Source organism: Anomalospiza imberbis, chromosome 30 (assembly GCF_031753505.1).
Source record: "Anomalospiza imberbis isolate Cuckoo-Finch-1a 21T00152 chromosome 30, ASM3175350v1, whole genome shotgun sequence".
In the NCBI taxonomy this organism is placed as follows: Eukaryota; Metazoa; Chordata; class Aves; order Passeriformes; family Viduidae; genus Anomalospiza; species Anomalospiza imberbis.
In genome coordinates, this window is record NC_089710.1 from 882,329 (window position 1) to 903,130 (window position 20,802).

A 20,802-nucleotide genomic window follows, 5' to 3' on the forward strand; every position below is an offset into this window, starting at 1 on the left:
CACTTTGGATTTTACTACGGCAAGCCAGCTACCATCTGGTCCCTGGGCATCCTGCTGCACCAGATGGTCTGCGGGGAGCACCCTTTCAGGAGGAGCCAGAACATCAGCTGGGACCATCAGCTCTCGCTGCCACAATGGCTCTCTCAAGGTGGATCCTCATCTCTGGCCACGGGGGCAATGCCAGTGCTGGGAGACAGCAGCAGCTCGTGAGCATCCCGCTCTGGCAGCTGCTGAGGAGGTGGCACATGTCCTGCTCTCCTGCTCTCCTCCAAAACAGGGAATTGATGGGGAAGTTTAGGCCCAGCTCTGAGCACATCCAGCGTGGCCTGGGCATGGGAATAGTGGGGCAAAGCCAACAGGAGCCTTCTCCAGCTGACCGGCGGGTTCTGGTTTCTCTGCCCAGAGTGCCAAGATCTGATCAGGCGGTGTTTATCCATGCTGCACTCGGACAGGCCCTCGTTGGAAGAGCTGTTATGTGATCCCTGGCTGCAGGATATTGATCGGCCCTAGAAGAAGGGAGAGAGCCACAGGCACACTTTGATGCAAGGCCCTGGTAAGTTGCAGCTCCACACATGCCTTGGCAATCAGAAGCAAAGGAACCCAGACATTTTGTCCTGCCTGTGTCACTGCCCAGGGGTCATCAGATGGGAACACGCAGCCCTTCTGCTGGAGCTGAGCTGCTCTGCCCAGCACTGGTGGCTGCCATCTGAGCTGGTTTGCTTGTCTGGTTCCCTGACAGCTGGGGCCCTGGGCAGAACCCAGACAGCCTGGGCTCACCCCCAGGGAAGGAGAAGGAGCCCCTGGAGGAGCTGTACCAGGTGGGGCTGCTGCTGCTGGGGACAGCGAGGACGACATCAAGGATGACAACCTCTTCCTCCACCTGGTCACCGGCAGCTGAGGATGATGGACTTCGATTCTGGCACCTTCTCCAAAGCCAGGCTCCACAGGAAATTTGCAGGTGAGTCCACACGCAGGGGGATGCTCCCAGATTTGGGCATTGCACAGCCTGGCCAGGAACCAAAGGTTCCCCCTTTGCTGGGGCGGATGCAGCTGATCCTTCAGTCGGCTGCCAGGCTGCTTTTGGCAGGGCTGGGGGATGGGCTGGGGTGGTGATGAAATGGGAGTGGGCTCCTGGCCCTGCCAACAGCCCCAGCACCCACCGTGCCCCGGGCTGGGGCTGGGGCTGGGGCTGGGGCAGCCAGCCCGACACAAACAAACCCCCATGGTGGGAGCAGAGGTGGGACTCCAGAACCTGTGCAGGGGCTGCTTTGCTCTGCAGGCAAGGAAGGGCTTGGGCTGCTCCACTGCCCCTGTTTGCTTTGGGGTCACCATTATTTTGGGGGGCAGTGCAGGGAGGAAGGGAGAAAGCCTGGGCTTCCCTTACCTGTGGGTGGGTTTTTCCCTGGCATGCAGGGGTTGGGCCTTCCTCAAGTCCCTGACAGTAATATGATTTTTGACCTTTTTTCTTGTTCCCCTTTTTGTCTGTAATCTATTTTCAATAATTTGTTGTGTGTTTTTCTAGAGGAAGCATTCTAGCTGGGGTCCAGTCTGGATGGGGAAGTGCTTGGGAGCAGCTGTGGCGTGGATGGGCCGTGCCCTTGGAGAAGGCTGAGGACATCGTTTGGGACCAGCTTTTCTTCCAGCGGGGGATGGCGTCAGGTGGGTCCCGTCTGCTTGGCATGGTGGGATCAGAGCTTTGGGGAGATGGCAGCGAGCACAGGAGCATCCTGCTCTGGGCAGCTGCTGAGGGCTGGATGTGCCGTGGCCGGCTGCAGGCTGGGCACATGTCCTGCCCTCCTGCTCTGCTCCCACAGGCAGCAGGGATGGGCAGCTCTGGGCACAGCTCTGGGCACGGCCAGCATGGCCCGGGCACCGCGGGCGGCTGGGACAAGGGGACAGGAGCCTTCAGCTGACGGGCGCTCTCTGGTTTCTCTCCTTGCAGCTGGGCTCTGCGGGTGCTGAGGCTGCTCTGGGCTCTGCCAGGGCTCTGCTGGAGCTCAGCACCGGGCCGCAATCAGCCAAAGAAGAAATGGGGTGACCTGCAGCACAGACCTGCTGGAGCATTTCAGCAACACAGCTCAAGTGTGCAGAGTGTACACATCTCCCAAGGAAAACATGACACCACCCCAAAATAAACTTGTTCAATAGCTTCTGAAATGAAATCAATCTGGGATGACCCCAAATGACATTTTGCAGCCTGCTCAAGCTGTAGCTCAATCTTTCTCTGAACAGTTCTCTCCTCCACCTGCCTTTTACTTCCCAACTGCTCCCTCTTTTCCCCCAGTGAGTTCCCAGCCCATGGCAGTCTCCATCACACTGTTGCCTTCCTTGATGCCCCTCACCACGAGGAAGGCTGCGCCCCAGGCTTAGGGACTCATCCTGTCACTGGCTGAGGAGCAGCAATGTCTCAGAGGTCCAGTGGGATTTTAGTGTCATTCAGAGCTGCTCTCCAGCCCTCAGCTCTCCTCACTGCTGAGTTCCCACTCCCTTTTCCTCGTCCTTGCAGCAGGATGAGCTCTGTGATCCCCTTGAGCCTCCCCACTCTTCCCAGCCCACGCACCCACCTCAGTTAGGCTGAAGCTGCAGCTTCTCTGTCTCCTGTGGCACACCAGTCCAGTCCCCTGTGCGGGGAGCCCCAGCCCCAGAGCACAGCACTCAGCAGTGCAGTCTGGGCTGGAGCAGCTGCCCTGCAGCCCTGGCTTGGCTGTTTGTGGCAAGGGAATGCTCCCTGTTTGCAGCTGTCCCTGCAGGATGGCCCCAGGGCAGAGCCCAGCCGGGCTCCCACTGCAGCCCCTGAAGCTTGGGGCAGACAGTGGTCCCAGAGCTGAGGTTCACGGGGAGCACCCAGAGCTGTGGCTTGCAGTCAGTGTTGGCAAATGTTGTGTTCTCATCTCCTGCAGCCTGTGGGGAAAGCCACCTGTGCTGCCAGGCCTGTGTGTGCCAGGGCTGTGTGTGTGCCAGGGGCTCTTGGATGTCTCTGTACCCATGGACAGAAGGCTCTGTGTGTGCCAGGGGCTCTTGGATGTCTCTGTACCCATGGACAGAAGGCTCTGTGTGTGCCAGGGGCTCTTGGATGTCTCTGTACCCATGGACAGAAGGCTCTGTGTGTGCCAGGGGCTCTTGGATGTCTCTGTACCCATGGACAGAAGGCTCTGTCTGTGCCAGGGTTTCCATAGTGTCTCTGTGCCCATGGGTATGGAATAGCATGGACACTGAAAGTGTCAGTCCCGTTGCTTGCACGCTCCTTCCTTTGTATACAAGACGCATCCATGCACACCCCCATGTACAGATACATTAAAACATCAGGGAGGGACAGAGATTTCCCACAGAGCTCTAACTTGGGCATAACTCACCTTTTAGCCGGTGGCCAGGGGATTTTTTTCCCAGCTCTGTGTGAGAAGGTGTCCAGGAGCTGAAGGAGCAGCATTTAGAAGCAGTTTCAGGATTTCTAGGCAGGAAGTGGAGCTGACAACCATCCACGTAACTCGCCGTATTCATCAGGATGTGCTGCTGGTTCTTTGGGAATATGGCCCAATGGAGACACGAGCCTTGGAAAAATCCCAGCTCTCTGTGGGTTTGTGCAAAGGGGGAGCAGCAGAAACACTTTGTGTCTGCTTTGGGGACACAAGGCCCAAGGAGCTGCGGTGGCAGAGGGTGACCTGGGCTGGTGGCAGGTGAAGTCCTGGTTCATGACATCCCAGAGTGGCACAGGACAAAGCTCCAAGCCCTCCCAACCCCACTGATGAAGTCTTTGTGATGCTGCACATCCTATAGGAAAAGCTGCTGTCACACAATGCACTGGGATTTGTAAGTTTCATTTTCAATACTTTAGGTCCAGGTTTCAAACTGCAATATTTTTGCCCTCAAGAAACAGTTGTGCACAATCCATCTCTCATCCTCCTATTGCTTCAACTCCAATTAAAAAAAAAATCTTAATATTGGAAACAAAACCCAAAGTCTTTAAAATGGATGCTGATGTCAGTCCGTAAGATGGATCCAGGCATCAGAACATGCACAAATTAAATGAGTTCTCCTTTTAAAAAGATCAGTTACCTCTTAATCCAAAGTTCAAGAAGATTTCACTACACATTTGTTTCTTTTTTTTTCTCTTTAATATTTTTCTCGGGTTTTTTTCTTTTTTCTTTTTCTTTTTAAGAAGATAACACATTCTGAAAAAGAAATGTTCAGCAAAATGGGATACATTTCTGATAAACAATGAAAATATTTACTCCTCTGTTTACTTCTCTCTGGATACCCTGATGTAAAAAATCTAGCAGATATGAGCAGAGGTGTCAAGTGTTTGCTTTGGTCTAAGCTGGAGTTCAGCACTGCTCACATCCTGCTCCAGCCAAGAGTTGCAGAATACTTTTGCACACCTCGAGCCATGTGTTTGCAGGCACAGCACCTGCAGAGCTGACACACCAGTGCACGTGAATAACTCTGTTACTCCCTCACAGAATTTGGGCTCTGTCCCAGAACGAGGTGCTCCAGCCCTTGGCTTCTGGTTCCCGTGGGGAGCAGCTCCCTTCCCTCTGGCTGAGCTGCTCAGGCAGAGCCCGGCAGCTCCGGGCCCTGCAGGGCTGAGGCTTTTCCCCGTGGCTGGGCACAGACGGATGGAGCAGCACTGCTGGACACGGGGGCACACAGAGGGACCAGCAGCAGCTGCCTTTGGCCACCTGAGGCTCCAAGGCCCAAACTCTGAGCAGACAGGGCTGGAAGAGACTCGCAGGCTCCCTGCTGGCTCTGCTGCCCCACTTGTGCCCACCTGGGAGCCCCCAGGGCCAGCAGGGACTTGAGAAGGCAGCCCTGGGCTCCTGGAGGTTGTGCAAGGAACGGAGCTGGGGACTCCCTGTCCATGGGCAGCTTCCAGATGGAAAAGGCTGCTGTGCCCAGGCAGCTCCAAGGGCAGAGAAAGGAGGGTCTCGACCACAGGATCCGTGCCAGTCCCACAGTCCTGGGCAGCAGCCACCGAGCCCTGGGGGAGCAGAGGGCACAGCAAGAGGGACAAAAGCAGGCAAGGTCAGAGACTGGAGAGAGCCAGACCCGGCAGCAGGAGCAGCTGCTCCATTGCACTCTTGGAGAAAGCTCTTGGCTGGTTCCAAGCGCTGAAAGGCGTGCAGGGCAGAGAGGAGGCCACAGCAAACACTGCTCCTGTTTCCACAGCCTCCCCTCTCCGTGTCCCAGAAGGAATTGGATGGACTGTGTTCTTCTCCCCGAGTCGTCCGGTTCAGCACGAGCAGCTGAGCACCAGGAGCTGAAGGAGCTAAAGCCTCAGGCCACAAGAGCTGGGCCTGAGGAGACTTTCTGAGCAAATGAATGCTGCTAACATGGACCTGGCTGAATGCAGCAGATGGAATCATGGAATTGTTATGTGTATTTTAGATAATTCGTGCTTGTGAGAAATAGATGTATGAAAAATGTTATATTGATAAGAAATATTCTGTAAGTTTTTTTAAGCACCCCACCAAGGACGGGAAGGTTGCTTCACAGTATTTCAAACCCGCAGCTGGCAGCAGGGAGAAAAGGACCTAATTTGCAAACGAATGGACGTGGCCGGCTCGGAGATGGGTGCTTTTCAGCACTGGTGGGTTCCTTTGTCTCCCTGGTGCTACACTGCAGCTCCTGGCATGTAGATGTTAGCAAAAAGGATTCTCTTTGAGGAAAGATCTAATACTCAGATCATTTGGCATTCATCATTTTTCAAGTGTCTTATGTTACATTTTACATATTTGTCGTGGTTTGACATGGAAATGAATTTTTTCAGGAAGTTGGGTCAAACCAATCAGTGGTCAGGTTTGGATATTGGCACACTATTTTGAATTCTTCTGATGAAAAGCACCTACTTGGCTGCAGGCTCTTTACTGCCAAGCTCTCAGCAGGGTGGCTGGCTGGAGGTTTGCTTTGTCCCTCATCAGCTTCAAGGAGAAACCATCTCACCACCACAGTGACTGCTCAATGTCCCAGTGCAGGATTTTTAAAACACGGGGCTTCTGTTCCCCTCCTATTCTCCAGCATTAGCCAAGGTATTTCAGAATGTTTGTACTGATTTGCTGAATCCCTCTGGACATTCAGAAAGTAAAACATTACTGAACTGCTTTGCTGGCTGCTTTTGTTTTATTGGTAGCTGCACATTTGAGCTGGTAAAACGGTTTGCTGTTGCTATTCCAAACTTTGTTCACTAACCTACCATGCTATTCTATATGCTAATCTTTTTGTTTCTCTCTTCATTCTCTTTCCCTCACGCATCTCCATTCTCGTCTTTTTCTCATTTTATGAGCTAATTCCCTTTCTCTAATTCCCTTTTTCTGCGTCAAATCCCATATATAACAAAGTGTCCGAGATTTTACTCTGCAAGTTGTTGTATGTAATAAACTTCTGTATATCTTATCCAGCTGAACACAATGGCGCCACTTACACGCCCTAAGTGACATGTACATGTTTGGAACGCCCAACGAGAAACACGCTGTAAGTAGTTGAGAGTGAGATAACCAGAACCATCAGGGAGATACATCTGAATACCGAACTCCAGGAGCACGATCGATCGGACGGGTTCTGTTCAACTTGCCACAGTGAAGGAACTCCACATGAATAGGTGCAGCCCAGAAAAGAAGAAAGAGACTTTGCCTCAGGCAAGAAAAACCATATATAAATCACTTGGACAGAACAGTCGGGGTGAACATAGGGGACCCTATGCTCTAGTGGTCAAACCTGTGTCTCACCCAGCGCCGATCCCGGGCTCGGCACTGACCTTTTTTTGATAGTGGCTTTTCGTTGTTATTCTCTAAATTTATATTTGGACAATTTAATAAATTTTCTTTAATTAATAAATTGGAGCATTCATTTATAACAATCTTGAATCCATCTATAACATACTAAAAATCCTAAAGCTTAAATTTCTTACCCATGTGACATACTAAACTCCTCTCTACAATCTCTACAATCTATTTCACACTTTTGTGGCTTCTAGTTTACCTTGAGGCTTTGGAAGTTTTCTCCATGAATGAGGGTCAAAGTCAGTGCTCCCCTGGGGGTCAGGACACCCCAGAGCAGACAGAGAAATCCTCCCGGTGTCCTGGGTTTCCACATCATCCCTTCCTCCCTTATTCATTATACACAATTCACAAAGTTCTATTGTGACATTTGGGTCTTGGCCAGTCCTTTTCTGTAGGGTATTCAGTGTCACAGTGAGCAGCCAAAGGTGACATATTAGCATTGTCAGCCTTATTTCACATTATCAATTTTTAATTCTATCTGAAAAAAATGTATAATCATGTTCTTTTTTTATATAACTGTTATTAATGATGATAATAATAATATTATATTTCACTTGCACAAATGAACCTGAGCTCAAGTTTTAACCTTCCTCTGTCCCTCCATGTGGGAGCATTCCAAAAGCAATTTTTCCTTCTGTTGGTGCTGTTTCCAATGTGCCATTTACAAACTTCACCCACATATTCCCAAACCCACAATTCTTTTCCTTCTTCCACATGCAATTTTTGGATGCATTTGAAGACATCCAGGGGTTCAGCCTCTTTTAACAGAGTGCCCCACTGCTGACACCAGTGCTCTGACCTCAGCCCACTCCAGAGCCAGGGAACTCCAGGGAAGGGCTTCCCATCTGGGAATTTCTGATGGGACTGATTCCTCACATTTACATTTAAAAAGTGACATTTTGTTGTGATCTGGCCAGGCTGTGCCAGTTTTGTTTCCCCAGTGGGCAGGGTCAGCACCAAAGACACAGACACCAACTGAAGGACTCAGTGTCATTGACTGTAGCTCAAAGCAGCAAAGAATCACAAAAGGAGCAGCTCAGCAATGCACCCAGCCAGCAGCACCAAAGATTGCAGCAGTGATTAAGAAAGATCCAGCAGCAGTTACCCTCAGGCTTTACCATGCCCCAGATCCACACAGCAGCTGGGGAAGCTGTCCCAGCCAAGGGCTGCAGAGCCACTCCTGGACACTGGGAATTCCTGCAGGTGCCTCCAGCCACAGGTGAGGCTCCAGCCTCGCTGGGAGAGGGCCCAGCTCTGACAGCGCTGAATGAACAAACTGACAGCGCTGCTGGTGCGGGAACATCTGGTTTCATCTTCCTCCTGGGTTCCTCCCAAAGCCTGGCCAGGGCCCAAGAGGAACCAAGGGAGGTGACTTTGCCCATTCAGCCCCAGACAAGGCCAGATGTCAGATTTCATGGCCTTGTCTGGCTTCTAAACACAGAAAGGTCAATCCATGTTTCACTAATGAGTGGATACATCTATCACAGCGCTAATGACCATGCATATTTCATTAGTGAGCAGATACAAAGATAACCTTTGGTTGGAAGGTTCATCCAGAGGCCACCTTTGGCTCAGGGCCTCACTCAGGGCTGTTGTCCAGGCCTTGGCACTTCAGGGACGTGGTTTAGTGCTGGGCTTGACACTGCTGGGTGACCGGCTGGACTGGATGAGCTCAGAGGTCTTTTCCAACAGAAAGGATTCTGTGATTCCATGATTCCATCTGCTGCATTCAGCCAGGTCCATGTTAGCAGCATTCATTTGCTCACAAAGTCTCCTCAGGCCCAGCTCTTGTGGCCTGAGGCTTCAGCTCCTTCAGCTCCTGGTGCTCAGCTGCTCGTGCTGAACCGGACGACATGGGGAGAAGAACACAGTCCATCCAATTCCTTCTGGGACACGGAGAGGGGAGGCTGTGGAAACAGGAGCAGTGTTTGGGGTGGCCTCCTCTCTGCCCTGCACGCCTTTCAGCGCTTTGAACCAGCCAAGAGCTTTCTCCAAGAGTGCAATGGAGCAGCTGTTCCTGCTGCCGGGTCTGGCTCTCTCCAGTCTCTGACCTTGCCTGCTTTTGTCCCTCTTGCTGTGCCCTCTGCTCCCCCAGGGCTCGGTGGCTGCTGCCCAGGACTGTGGGACTGGCGCAGATCCAGGGGTCGAGACCCTCCTTTCTCTGCCCTTGGAGCTGCCTGGGCGCAGCAGCCTTTTCCATCTGGAAGCTCCCCATGGACAGGGAGTCCCCCAGCTCTGTTCCTTGCACAAGCTCCAGGAGCCCAGGGCTGCCATCTCAAGTCCCTGCTGGCCCTGGGGGCTCCCAGGTGCCTCAGGCTGCTGTGACACCGCTGCACACGGGAGGGAAGAGTGGCAGGGGTTGTGCTGAAAGTCAGCTCCACGTGCTGCTGCTGCTGGGGTCATTTGTCCAGGCCTGCCCCAGAGTCAGGGATCAGATCCAGGTCCTGCTGGTGCTCCCTCGGGATCAGCCCAGTTTGGGTGTTGCTGTCTGGGCCAGCAGAAGCGGTGGCTGCAGCAGCGGGTGCTGACCGTGCCCCAGTCCCTGGGGCTGGAGGGGTCCCTGGGCTGGGGCTGGGAGGGAGCTGCTCCAGCCCGGAGTGCACTGCTGAGTGCTGTGCTCTGGGGCTGGGGCTCCCCGCACAGGGGACTGGACTGGTGTGCCACAGGAGACAGAGAAGCTGCAGCTTCAGCCTAACTGAGGTGGGTGCGTGGGCTGGGAAGAGTGGGGAGGCTCAAGGGGATTCACAGAGCTCCTCCTGCTACAAGGACGAGGACAAGGGAGTGGGAACTGAGCAGTGAGGAGAGCTGAGGGCTGGAGAGCAGCTCTGAATGACACTAAAATCCCACTGGACCTCTGAGACATTGCTGCTCCTCAGCCAGTGACAGGATGAGTCCCTAAGCCTGGGGCTCAGCCTTCCTCGTGGTGAGGGGCACCAAGGAAGGCAACAGTGTGATGGAGACTTCCATGGGCTGGGAACTCACTGGGGGAAAAGAGGGAGCAGTTGGGAAGTACAAGGCAGGTGGAGGAGAGAACTGTTCAGAGAAAGACTGAGCTACAGCTTGAGCAAGCTGCAAAATGTCATTTGGGGTCATCCCAGATTGATTTCATTTCAGAAGCTATTGAACAAGTTTATTCTGGGGTGGTGGCATGTTTTCCCTGGGAGGCGTACACTCTGCACACTTGAGCTGTGTTGCTGAAATGCTCCAGCAGGTCTGTGCTGCAGGTCACCCCATTTCTTCTTTGGCTGATTGCGGCCCGGTGCTGAGCTCCAGCAGAGCCCTGGCAGAGCCCAGAGCAGCCTCAGCACCCGCAGAGCCCGGCTGCAAGGAGAGAAACCAGAAAGCGCCCGTCAGCTGAAGGCTCCTGTCCCCTTGTCCCAGCCGCCCGCGGTGCCCAGGCCATGCTGGCCGTGCCCAGAGCTGTGCCCAGAGCTGCCCATCCCTGCTGCCTTTGGGAGCAGAGCAGGAGGGCAGGACATGTGCCCAGCCTGCAGCCGCCCACGGCACATCCAGCCCTCAGCAGCTGCCCAGAGCAGGATGCTCCTGTGCTCGCTGCCATCTCCCCAAACTCTGATCCCACCATGCCAAGCAGACGGGACCCACCTGATGCCATCCCCTGCTGGAAGAAAAGCTGGTCCCAAACGATGTCCTCATCCTTCTCCAAGGGCACGGCCCATCCACACCACAGCTGCTCCCAAGCACTTCCCCATCCAGACTGGACCCCACCTGGAACACTTCCTCTAGAAAAACACACAACAAAATTTTGAAAATAGATTACAGACAAAAAGGGGAACAAGAAAAAAGGTCAAAAATCATATTACTGTCAGGGACTTGAGGAAGGCCCAACCCCTGCATGCCAGGGAAAAACCCACCCACAGGTGAGGGAAGCCCAGGCTCTCTCCCTTCCCCCCTGCACTGCCCCCCAAAATAACGGTGATCCCAAAGCAAACAGGGGCAGTGGAGCAGCCCAAGCCCTTCCTTGCCTGCAGAGCAAAGCAGCCCCTGCACAGGTTCTGGAGTCCCACCTCTGCTCCCACCATGGGGGTTTGTTTGTGTCGGGCTGGCTGCCCCAGCCCCAGCCTCAGCCCCAGCCCGGGGCACGGTGGGTGCTGGGGGCTGTTGGCAGGGCCAGGAGCCCACTCCCATTTCATCACCACCCCAGCCCATCCCCCAGCCCTGCCAAAAGCAGCCTGGCAGCCGACTGAAGGATCAGCTGCATCCGCCCCAGCAAAGGGGGAACCTTTGGTTCCTGGCCAGACTGTGCAATGCCCAAATCTGGGAGCATCCCCCTGCGTGTGGACTCACCTGCAAATTTCCTGTGGAGCCTGGCTTTGGAGAAGGTGCCAGAATGCAAGTCCATCATCCTCAGCTGCCGGTGACCAGGTGGAGGAAGAGGTTGTCATCCTTGATGTCATCCTCGCTGTCCCCAGCAGCAGCAGCCCCACCTGGTACAGCTTCTCCAGGGGCTCCTTCTCCTTCCCGGAGGTGAGCCCAGGCTGTCAGGGTTCTGCCCAGGGCCCAGAGCTGTCAGGGAACCAGGACAAGCAAAACCAGCTCAGATGGTGGCCACCAGTGCTGGGCAGAGCAGCTCAGCTCCAGCACAAGGGCTGCGTGTCCCCATCTGATGACCCCTGGGCAGTGACACAAGCAGGACAAAATGTCTGGGTTCCTTTGCTTCTGATTGCCAAGGCATGTGTGGAGCTGCAACCTACCAGGGCCTTGCATCAAAGTGTGCCTGTGGCTCTCTCCCTTCTTCTAGGGCCGATCAATATCCTGCAGCCAGGGATCACATAACAGCTCTTCTAACGAGGGCCTGTCCGAGTGCAGCATGGATAAACACCGCCTGATCACATCTTGGCACTCTGGGCAGAGAAACCAGAACCCGCCGGTCAGCTGGAGAAGGCTCCTGTTGGCTTTGCCCCACTATTCCCGTGTCCAGGCCATGCTGGATGTGCTCAGAGCTGGGCCTAAACTTCCCCATCAATTCCCTGTTTTGGAGGAGAGCAGGAGAGCAGGACATGTGCCACCTCCTCAGCAGCTGCCAGGGCGGGATGCTCACGAGCTGCTGCTGTCTCCCAGCACTGCCATTGCCCCCGTGGCCAGAGATGAGGATCCACCTTGAGAGAGCCGTCGTGGCAGCGAGAGCTGATGGTCCCAGCTGATGTTCTGGCTCCTCCTGAAAGGGTGCTCCCCGCAGACCATCTGGTGCAGCAGGATGCCCAGGGACCAGATGGTAGCTGGCTTGCCGTAGTACCAGCCAAACTGGGTCCATTCTGGGGGGCTGTATGACCGTGTTCCTGTGGAATACAGATGGGGTTCATCAGGGGGATGCTGCTGCTCCCAGAGCCTGGCCCCAGCATCCTTGGGCGTGTGGGGGCTGCCCCAGTGGCACACGGGGTGACCGCTGCCCTCTCGCCAGCACCTGGGACTTGTGTACAGACTAGGGGTTGGAAAAGAAGCCACTGGGGTTGGAAGAGGGCAGCAGAAATCCTGGCAAGGCCCAACCATGAGGAGGAAAAACCCACCCAGTGCTTGGGAAAACCATGCCTTCATCCTCCCTGCCTGCACTGCCCAAAAAACATCATGAATCCAAAACAAACCAGGTGAGTGGAGCAGTCCAAGCCCTTTCTCACCTGCACACCAAACCGGCTGGGACACAGCTTACGGCCCCCCTCTCTGCTACCCCCACCCACCCGTGTTTTGGTTGGGCTGGCTGCCCCAGCCCCAGCCTCAGTCCTGCCCAGAGAGGTGGGCAAAGGCTGCCAGCAGGGCTGGAAGCTTGCTCCCCACCCAGCCCGGCTCAAACGCAACTCAGCTGAAATCTCAGTGCCATGAAGGGCAGCAAAAGGGAGAATCCCCGCTGCCACACCCAGCTTGGGCTGTGAGATGTTGGGCCATGAGATGCCAGGACCGAGAGCACACCCCTGCGTGGGCTCACCTGCAAAGCGAGTGTAGGCTGTGTCTTGCAGGTAGGTGCCACAGCCAAAGTCGATCAATTTGGCCTGCCCGGTGGCCAGGTCCACCAGGATGTTCCCTGGTTTGATGTCCCTGTGCAGGACCCCACAGCTGGTGCAGTGCTGCACGGCCTCCAGCACCTGGCGGAACAGATCCCGCGCCACCTCCTCGGACAGGAACCCCCGTGCCCGAATGAAATGGTGCAGATCCTGAGACCGCTTCGGGCGTTCCAGCACGATCAAGATGTATTCGGGGAGCTCAAGCCACTCCAGCAGCTGGACGACACCGGGGAAGCCAGTGGACACCTTCTCCAGCAGCACGATCTCCAGGGGTGCGCTGGTGCCGTCGGGCTGCAGGAGGAACGCAATTCCGTCAGTGGGGCTGATGCCATGCTGGGGGTCAGGAACTCCTCACCCAGCACGGGATGCTCTGTGCCCTGCGCTGGCCCCACGCCTGCTCTCCCTCGAGGTGTCCTGGTGGCTCCCACCCTGCCGGGCCTCGGCTCATCCCCGCCCGGCACGGTCCAGCTTCTGCCGCTGGCCCCGCTCACTCACCAGCTCGCCCCAGTGCCGGACGCGGTTCCTTGGCACCCTTTTGATGGCCACCTGCAAGCCAAGAGCAGCAGCGGGCTGAGCATGCCACCTGCCCTGCCCTGCCCTGCCCTGCCCCAGCCCCATCCTCCTCCTCCTCCTCCTCCTCCTCCCCCTTCTCCTTTTCCTTCTATCCCTCCTCCTCCCCCTCCTCTCCCTCCTCCTCCTCCTCCTCCTCCTCCGCCCGCCGCCGGCCCCGCCGCTCACCGGGGCGCCGTCCGAGAGCCGCGTGGCCGCGAAGACGCTGCCGAAGCCGCCGCTGCCCAGCAGCGAACCCAGCCGGTACCGCTCCTTCAGGCCCTGCTGCGCCTTCCCTGCGGGCGGGACGCGGCTGTCAGCGCTCGGCCCGGGGCCAGGAGCGGCCCCCGAGCGCCCCCCGACCGCCCCGGGCCGGCCCTCCCCAGGCATTCGCTCCCGGCAACGGGACAGCGGCGGCTCGGGGGCGGCGGCCGCGCTGCCGAGCGGCGGAGCTCGGGCCGGGGAAGCCGCAGCGGAGGCGGCGGCAGCGGCCGCGCCGCGTGTGTCCTCCGCGGGGCCCGGGAGGAGCCGGGGCCGGGGCCAGGCTCGGGCCAGGCGGAGCCAGAGGGAGGCGATGCTGCCCCAGCCCCAGGCACCGATGCCCGCCCAGAAGCGCCACCGCCAGCACGGCCAGAGCCGGGCGGAGGCGAGACCCCGGCGGGACGGCCGGGGGCGGGGATGGGGCAGCCCCGCCCGGAGCCGGGGGCGGGCCGGGGGCATGGCCCGGCCGGGAATGGGGAGAGAGAGAGACTGGGAGAGGAGGGGACAGCGGGAAAGGGAGAGCGGGAGACCGTGCGGGACAGCGGGACGGGGAGAGGAGAATCAAGAGGGAATCAACAAAATCGCTGCTTTCGCTGCTTTGGCTGCTGCCGCCGCTGCTGCCGCTGCTGCTGCTGCTGCTGCTGCTGCTGCAACTGAAGCTCCGGGGCCGTTTGTCCCCGTGTCCGTTTGTCCGTTGCCCGCTCGCCCCTGCGCCCAGCCCCCCGCTCCCCGGGGGCAGCCCCTGAGCCTGTCCAAACACGGGAACTTTGCCCTGTTCAGCCCAGATCCAGAGTCTGGACTCCTGCACAGCGGCACAGAAATCCTCTTGGTCGCTGCTGTGCATTGTCCCTGCTGAGGGTCAAACACTATCGGAGCACATTCCCTGAATGCAGAATTTGTGCCTGACCTAAGCACTGCACTTAGTCTCCAGCACTGCTTTCCAAGAAAACCAGGGGAAGGCAAACTGTGTGTAGCTCATGGTATTTTACAGTGTCTCAAACTTGCCATGTCATGGATCTTAGAGGTGAGATCCAGTTGGATTAATGGGATGGAGAAGCAGTGCAAGATGGAAAAGGGGAGCATAAAAATAAACAGAGGAAAACATCTTGGATTGTTTCTTTCCATTTTCATTTCATTTCCTAAAAGCTCATTCAGTTTTCCCAGAATCTTCTCCACAGTCCTGTTTGCTCTTTCCAAGAACCTTTCCTGGAGAACGAGGTGCAGCTCCTGTCACAACATGTGCCACCAGCTGCAGCTTCTCTTGGCTTTCCACACCGTGAGTGCAGCACAACTCTTACAGCAAAGCAGGACTAATATTAGAAAAACTTGACAGCTTGTTCTTTTTTTTCCTTGTGGGCTGGGCAGTTGTGCCATCAGTGAGGTTTTCATTGTTACTGTGATACCGTAAGAATCCATGACGGGCTACCTGCAATTATTAGGGAATGCAAGCCTGACTGAATGCAGAGAAAGAATCTGCAGAGCCTGCAGCCAGAAATGGAGAGCTGTGGGATAATCATTCCAACATCCCCATGGGCATCTTGAAAGTGATGTAGAAGATGAAAATGGGCTGACAGGGGAGTTCGTTTCTGTGTTCACTTTAGATGCTTCTACATCTCATGCACTGATAAAATTCAAGAGTTCAATCAATTAATGACAAGCACCAGACCAAGCTGGACCTCTCAGGAGATGACTGAAAGAATCTGAAAAGGAGAAATGCAGGCAATGACGTGGTGATCTTTTTCTGTAAGAATGGTCATTTTTTTCCTAATAATTTTCAGTCCACTCCCTCCGCTTTTGTCCTTCCTAACAAGGCCATTTTCATCCTAGATTCCCCATGAAATGGGAACCCGGAGCTTGTGGAAGTGCCTGAAAGATGCCATGCTTCTCTGCAGGGACACTGAGGCTGAAACAGGAGCCGGAGCCCTCTCTGGGGAAGCCTCCTCCGAGCTGGAATGTGTGCCGTGCTGGGAGAGGAGCAGGAGGGGGAGAACGCTGGGCGCTGTGAGGCAGGAGCAGGAGGTTTGGGCCGCAGGACATTCCATCTGCGCCATGCCCGGGGCTCTGGGCCTGGCTCCACGTGCGCTGAGCTCCCGACACTGCGGGAGCCCCCTGGGCTGGGCTCAGGTTCCCACTGGGACTGGGCAGCAGGCTGGACTCCACTGGGATCAGAAGCAGCAGGGAATATCTCTGGGCATCTCCATTTTCTGCTGCTGCTTGGAAGAAACAATGAAGTGTGTCGAGAAGTTCTGGTTTCTCTTTCTCCTGGTGGAATTTTTCATTGTATTTGACACTCCAGAGGCAATTTCTGTGATGGCCTCTGTCAGCTGATCCTAGTTCAGCAGCAGCAGCAGCAGCAACAGGGCTGTGTTTGAGCACTGCAGATGTGGCCTGTGTGGCTTTAATTCTCCGTGACTTAGTGCTCAGGGACATGAGAGCATTTCAAGATCTGCTAATCATGATGCCTGTGACAAAAAGTCTGAGTTTCCTGTCACAAAAGCACTCTGGGTAGCACTGACAAAATTGCTGGCCAGCTTCTGCTAATCATTTGTAAGAAAAGTCATCTTTGATTGTTCCTGTTGGTTTGGTTGTGGGGTTTTTCCCGTGTTTTAGTTTTTTAAGATTGTCCACAAAGGCCATTCCTTGTGCCATTTCTCATTTTGTTTCTCTCAACCTTTGCTGTGGCCCCAGACGGTGTCAATGAGGAGCTGTGCTCTCAGTGGCTTTAAATGAACTAAAGGATCTCCCAGGAAAGTTTTCACCAGAGATCCTCCTTTTGTTCCCTCCTCTGGAGCTGCAGCAGCAATGTCTGTGTACAGAGCTGGGGGCAGATCAGGGCTGGCACAGAAGCCCTGGTCCTGCTGGCCACACCATTCCTGATCCAGGCCAGGAGCCATTGGCCTTCTTGGCCACCTGGGCACACTGCTGGCTCATGTCCAGCCTGCTGTCCATCAGTCCCTGCAGGTCCCTTTCTGCCTGGCTGCTGTCCAGCCACTCTGTCCCCAGCCTGTAGCACTGCAGTGGTTGTTGTGGCTAAGGGGCAGGACCCGGCACTTGGACTTGTTAAACCTCACCTTGCTGGATTTGGGCCCTGGATCCAGCCTGTCCAGGTCCCTGTGCAGAGCCCTCCTATCCTCCAGCACATCCACACTCACACCCAGCTCTATGTCATCTGCAAATTTGCTGATGCTGGACTCAATCCCGTCATGCAGATCATCCCTGCAGATATTGATATCCACGCTGGCTGGCTCTGACCCCTCAGCCATCCTGTGGGTGCCCTGTGATGGCACTCAGGGTGATCTGTTCCAGAACCTTGCCAGGCACCGAGGTCAGGCTGACAGGCCTGGAGTTCCCCAGATCCTCCTCCCAGCCCTTGTAGGGAATGGGCTCACACTGGCACCTCCAGGGCTCTGGGACCTCCCTGGTGAGCCAGGACTGATGGTAAATGATGGAGAGCAGCTTGGGGAGCTCATCCACCAGCTCCCTCTTCCCCCTAGGATGGATCCTATCTGATCCCATACACCTGTGAGTATCTGAGTGGCCCAACAGGTCCCCAGCTGCTTCCTCCTGGATTCCAGAGGCCTGTTCTGCATTCTGACCCCATCTGCCAGCTCAGGAGAACTCTTGTCCTGATGACATCCTGCCCTAATATTGAAAATTGATACAAACAAGGAGTTAAATAGCTTGGACTTTTCCTTATCTTTAGTTCCTATATTCTCCACTGCATCCAATAAAGAGTAGGGGTTCACCTTATTCCACATTTTGCCATTAATTTATTCATAGACACATTTTTATTATTTTTCACAGAAGTGGCCCGGTTAATCTCTAATTCAGATTACATCTCTTTCTTTTTTTTTTTTTTACTGCATGACCTGACAACATCCTCAAATACTTGCTAAGTTGCCTGACCATTTGTCCAAAGTTAATGCACACTCTTTTTTCCCACAAAAGCTCCACGGGCAGCCAGGGCAGTCATTTTCCTCACCAGCTCATCTTTGGCCACACTGGGACAGGCTGCTCCTTCCTCCTTTAAGATTACTATCTTGAAATGTGTCCATCCACCCTGGACCCCTTTGTTTTTAAGGGCTGTTTCCCATTAAAAAATCAGTACCTGATTCAGTACTCCCCAAATCTCCATCCTAAATAGGCCAAAGTCTGCCCTTCCTAATTCCAGTGTGGCAGTTTTGTTGCTGCCCCTCCTTCTTTCACAGATCATTGAAAACTTGATTATTTTATGGTCACTGTGCCCCAGGCAGCCAATGACCCCCACATCTGCCACCAGCCCTTCTCTGTTTGTGAGCAGCAGGAGACAGAGCTTTCCTTGGCAGTGGAGTGTTACCAAAAATTCGGTAAAACAGAAAACTCCTTCACACCAATGCAGCATTAAGAAGCAGCATTCTTTATTCAGCCAGATGCACGGGGGATAGCTCCTCCCAAAGCCGAGCATGCTGAGTGCAGGAAAGTTTCTGTTCATATTCTGTATTTTGCACACATATTCACTGATTGTCCTGGACTAAACACATATCTGATAATCATTTCCTCAAAATCATTAACATATTTCCCCTCCCCTTTACCCATGCTCTCTTCTGTCCTGGGGGTCTCTCTGGTGGTCCCTGGTGGTCATGGAACCCAATGTTCCAGGGGGCCTGGCTGAGCTGTCAGGACACTGAGGCTGGTGAACTTCCAGTTCCCCTTCTGACACAATGGGCATTGTGTGGTTTCCATAGGCCTGGGGTTTTGGAGAACAAGCTCCAGGTGTCAGCTCACCTGGTGGAGACAATTTATCATCTGGTAACATGAGGTCACAGAGTGGGCTATGACATCACATGAGTGATCTATGACAGAATGGTCCATGACATCATAGAGTGGTTTATATGAGGTCATCAAGAAGCTATGACATCATAGGCCATCTCTGTGACATCACAGAGCAGGCTGTGACATCACAGAGGGGCTGTTTGACATCCCAGGAGGGCTCTGTGAGGTCACTGGGTTGGTCACTCTGCCCCAGCTCCCCCTCACAGTTTCTCCCAACAAGTCCAATGCTGTTCATGCCCAGCGGGGTCCCTGTCCCCCGGTATCCCCCTGGTCCACCTGGAGCCACAGCCCCCACCAAAGGATGTTCCACAGGATCCACCCAAGAGCCTGACATGGGGAAAAGGGGCCAGGGCTGTGTGACCAGGACATCAAGGACGTGGATTATCCAGGTCCCTGTGGCCTGGGTTTGGTTCCCCAGGGCAGGAAAGATGTCTGGCAGCTGGAGCAGGGTTAGGGAAGGGCCTCCAAGGTGGGGCTGGAGCCCTTGGGCTGTGAGCAGAGGCTGAGGGAGCTGGGCTTGTCCAGCCCCGAGCAGGGAAGGCTGAGGGGCTCTTCATCCCAGCCTGGCAGTGCCAGCGAGGAGGGGATGGAGAACACAGAGCCAGGCTCTTCGCCAGGTGCCTGGTGGGAGACAGAAGCCAATGGGTGGAAGGGGAAAGAGGGGAGATCAGCCAGGCCAGGAGGAGATGGAATGAGTCAGGCTGGTTTCAGCATTTCCTCAACACCAAAAGCAGCCTGACCTCCCTTCTCCAACCTCCACTGACAGCTTTGCAAATCAGGAATTGTTTGAGCTGTTTTGCCCCCACTCCAGGATTAGCGTCCTGATACAGGAACTTAATTGTGTTTATTTCTATCACAGAACCACATTTGTCTAATATCAATTCTAGTATGGAAATCACTTGTGGATGGTGGACTCATCAGACACTGCTGGGACGTTGCACATAGCTCAGGGAAGAGTGCAATTGTTATTAAATTGTGTCCTGTTCAACCGTGGTCTGTTGGCCATGAAGAGAAACTTTCTGTGCCTCTGAGTCTCACCAGTTCCTGACCCTCAAAGGACACAAACCTGATGAGTTGTGGTTCCCAGTCCAGTGGTGGCACTTGGACCTCCCTCCATCCCCAGAGCAGAGCTCCCTTGTCCCAGAAAGTCCCTGGCAATGCAGGGATGAAGGAAACAGGACAGGCTGTGGGGATCAGGGGCAGGGCATGGCCAGGGATTTGGGGTGGTTGTGAGCCCAGGGCAGGACCTCATCCAATTGTCCTGGGCCCATGGCTCCAGCCTGTGCAGATCCCTCTGCAGAGCTTCCTGCCCTCCTTCACAGCCACACTCCCACCCAGCTCGGGCTCACCTGGGAACTGCCTGAGGGTGCCCTCGATGGCCTCATCCAGATCAGCAATCAAGAGATTTCACTGACCTGGCCCCAGTCCTGAGCCCTGGGGACACCCCTGGGTGTGACTCCATTCCTCAGCTGCTCTGAGTGCCAGGGGTTGGATGAGGGAAATGGTGGGGAGGGGTTGGGGACAAAGTGTTATTGATTGTCAGCCATGAAGGGTCTTGATTTTCACATCTATTCAGACTGCATTAGGAGGTGCTGGGGGTCAACATCAATTGGACATTGCTGATATCAATCCATAAAGAGAAAATAAATTCTCTCAGCACTGTTTCCAATATAGCATATTCACTTTGAATACACTACTGAAATCTGTCTAATTAACCAGAGAAGAATTGAGGACTTGAATTATTACCAAGGGCTTTTCTTGTCTTGGGTGTTTTGAACAAAATCTAATTTTTTGAAAATCTCATATTTATGAGATTTTCTCATGGAATTCCTGAACGGAAGAGCTCAAGGAAGAAGGGGCCTGTGGAGTAGTAAAATTCATCAGCAGCCTCCAAGTGGCTGAGGATCCATCCCCATCAGAGCAGCAATGACCAGCAATGGGCACAGCTTTGTGGCTGCCCCAGCTCTGGGATGGGCCCTGGGCCCTGGAGCAGGAGCAGCTCAGGAGGGCCCCAAGGCCGGGCTCTTTTGCTGGCCTGGGCAGATGGGATGGCAGCAGGGGCTGCAGAGCTCTCAGCACCTCAGCCCGAGGGGAGCAGGGCAGCCAGGGAGCCTCCTTTGGCCTTGGCCAAGCCCCTTCCCCCATGGCTGGGGCTGAGTCCTGGCTGAGCTGCAGCTGCTGCTGTGCCCTGGCCAGGGGCTGAGGCCGTGGGGCCAGTGGCCAGAGCAGCCTGGGCTGAGCAGAGCTGTGGGGCCAGAGCCGGCTGGGCTGTGCTGGGGAGAGGCCCTTGGTGCTGCACAGAGCTCAGGGCAGCTGGCAGAGCTTGCAGAGAGCTGGGCTGGGCTCAGAGAGCCTGGCACAGAAACCATCAGTGTCCATCCCAGCCTGGCTGA

At 55.0% G+C, this 20,802-nt stretch overlaps 1 protein-coding gene across 6 annotated transcripts in view; it reads left to right on the forward strand.

The window, feature by feature from the left end:
• The window catches only part of LOC137463838 (zinc finger protein 420-like), a 426,927-nt gene that overhangs the window by 348,643 nt on the left and 57,482 nt on the right, over window positions 1-20,802 (forward strand). The window contains exon 2 of one of the 6 annotated variants that reach the window (XM_068175225.1): window positions 4,288-4,296. The exons of the other annotated variants lie outside the window; for them this stretch is intronic. Coding sequence (XP_068031326.1) covers window positions 4,288-4,296 — 9 coding nt within the window. The remainder of the gene's footprint in view (window positions 1-4,287; window positions 4,297-20,802) is intronic. 6 annotated transcript variants of the gene reach the window in all.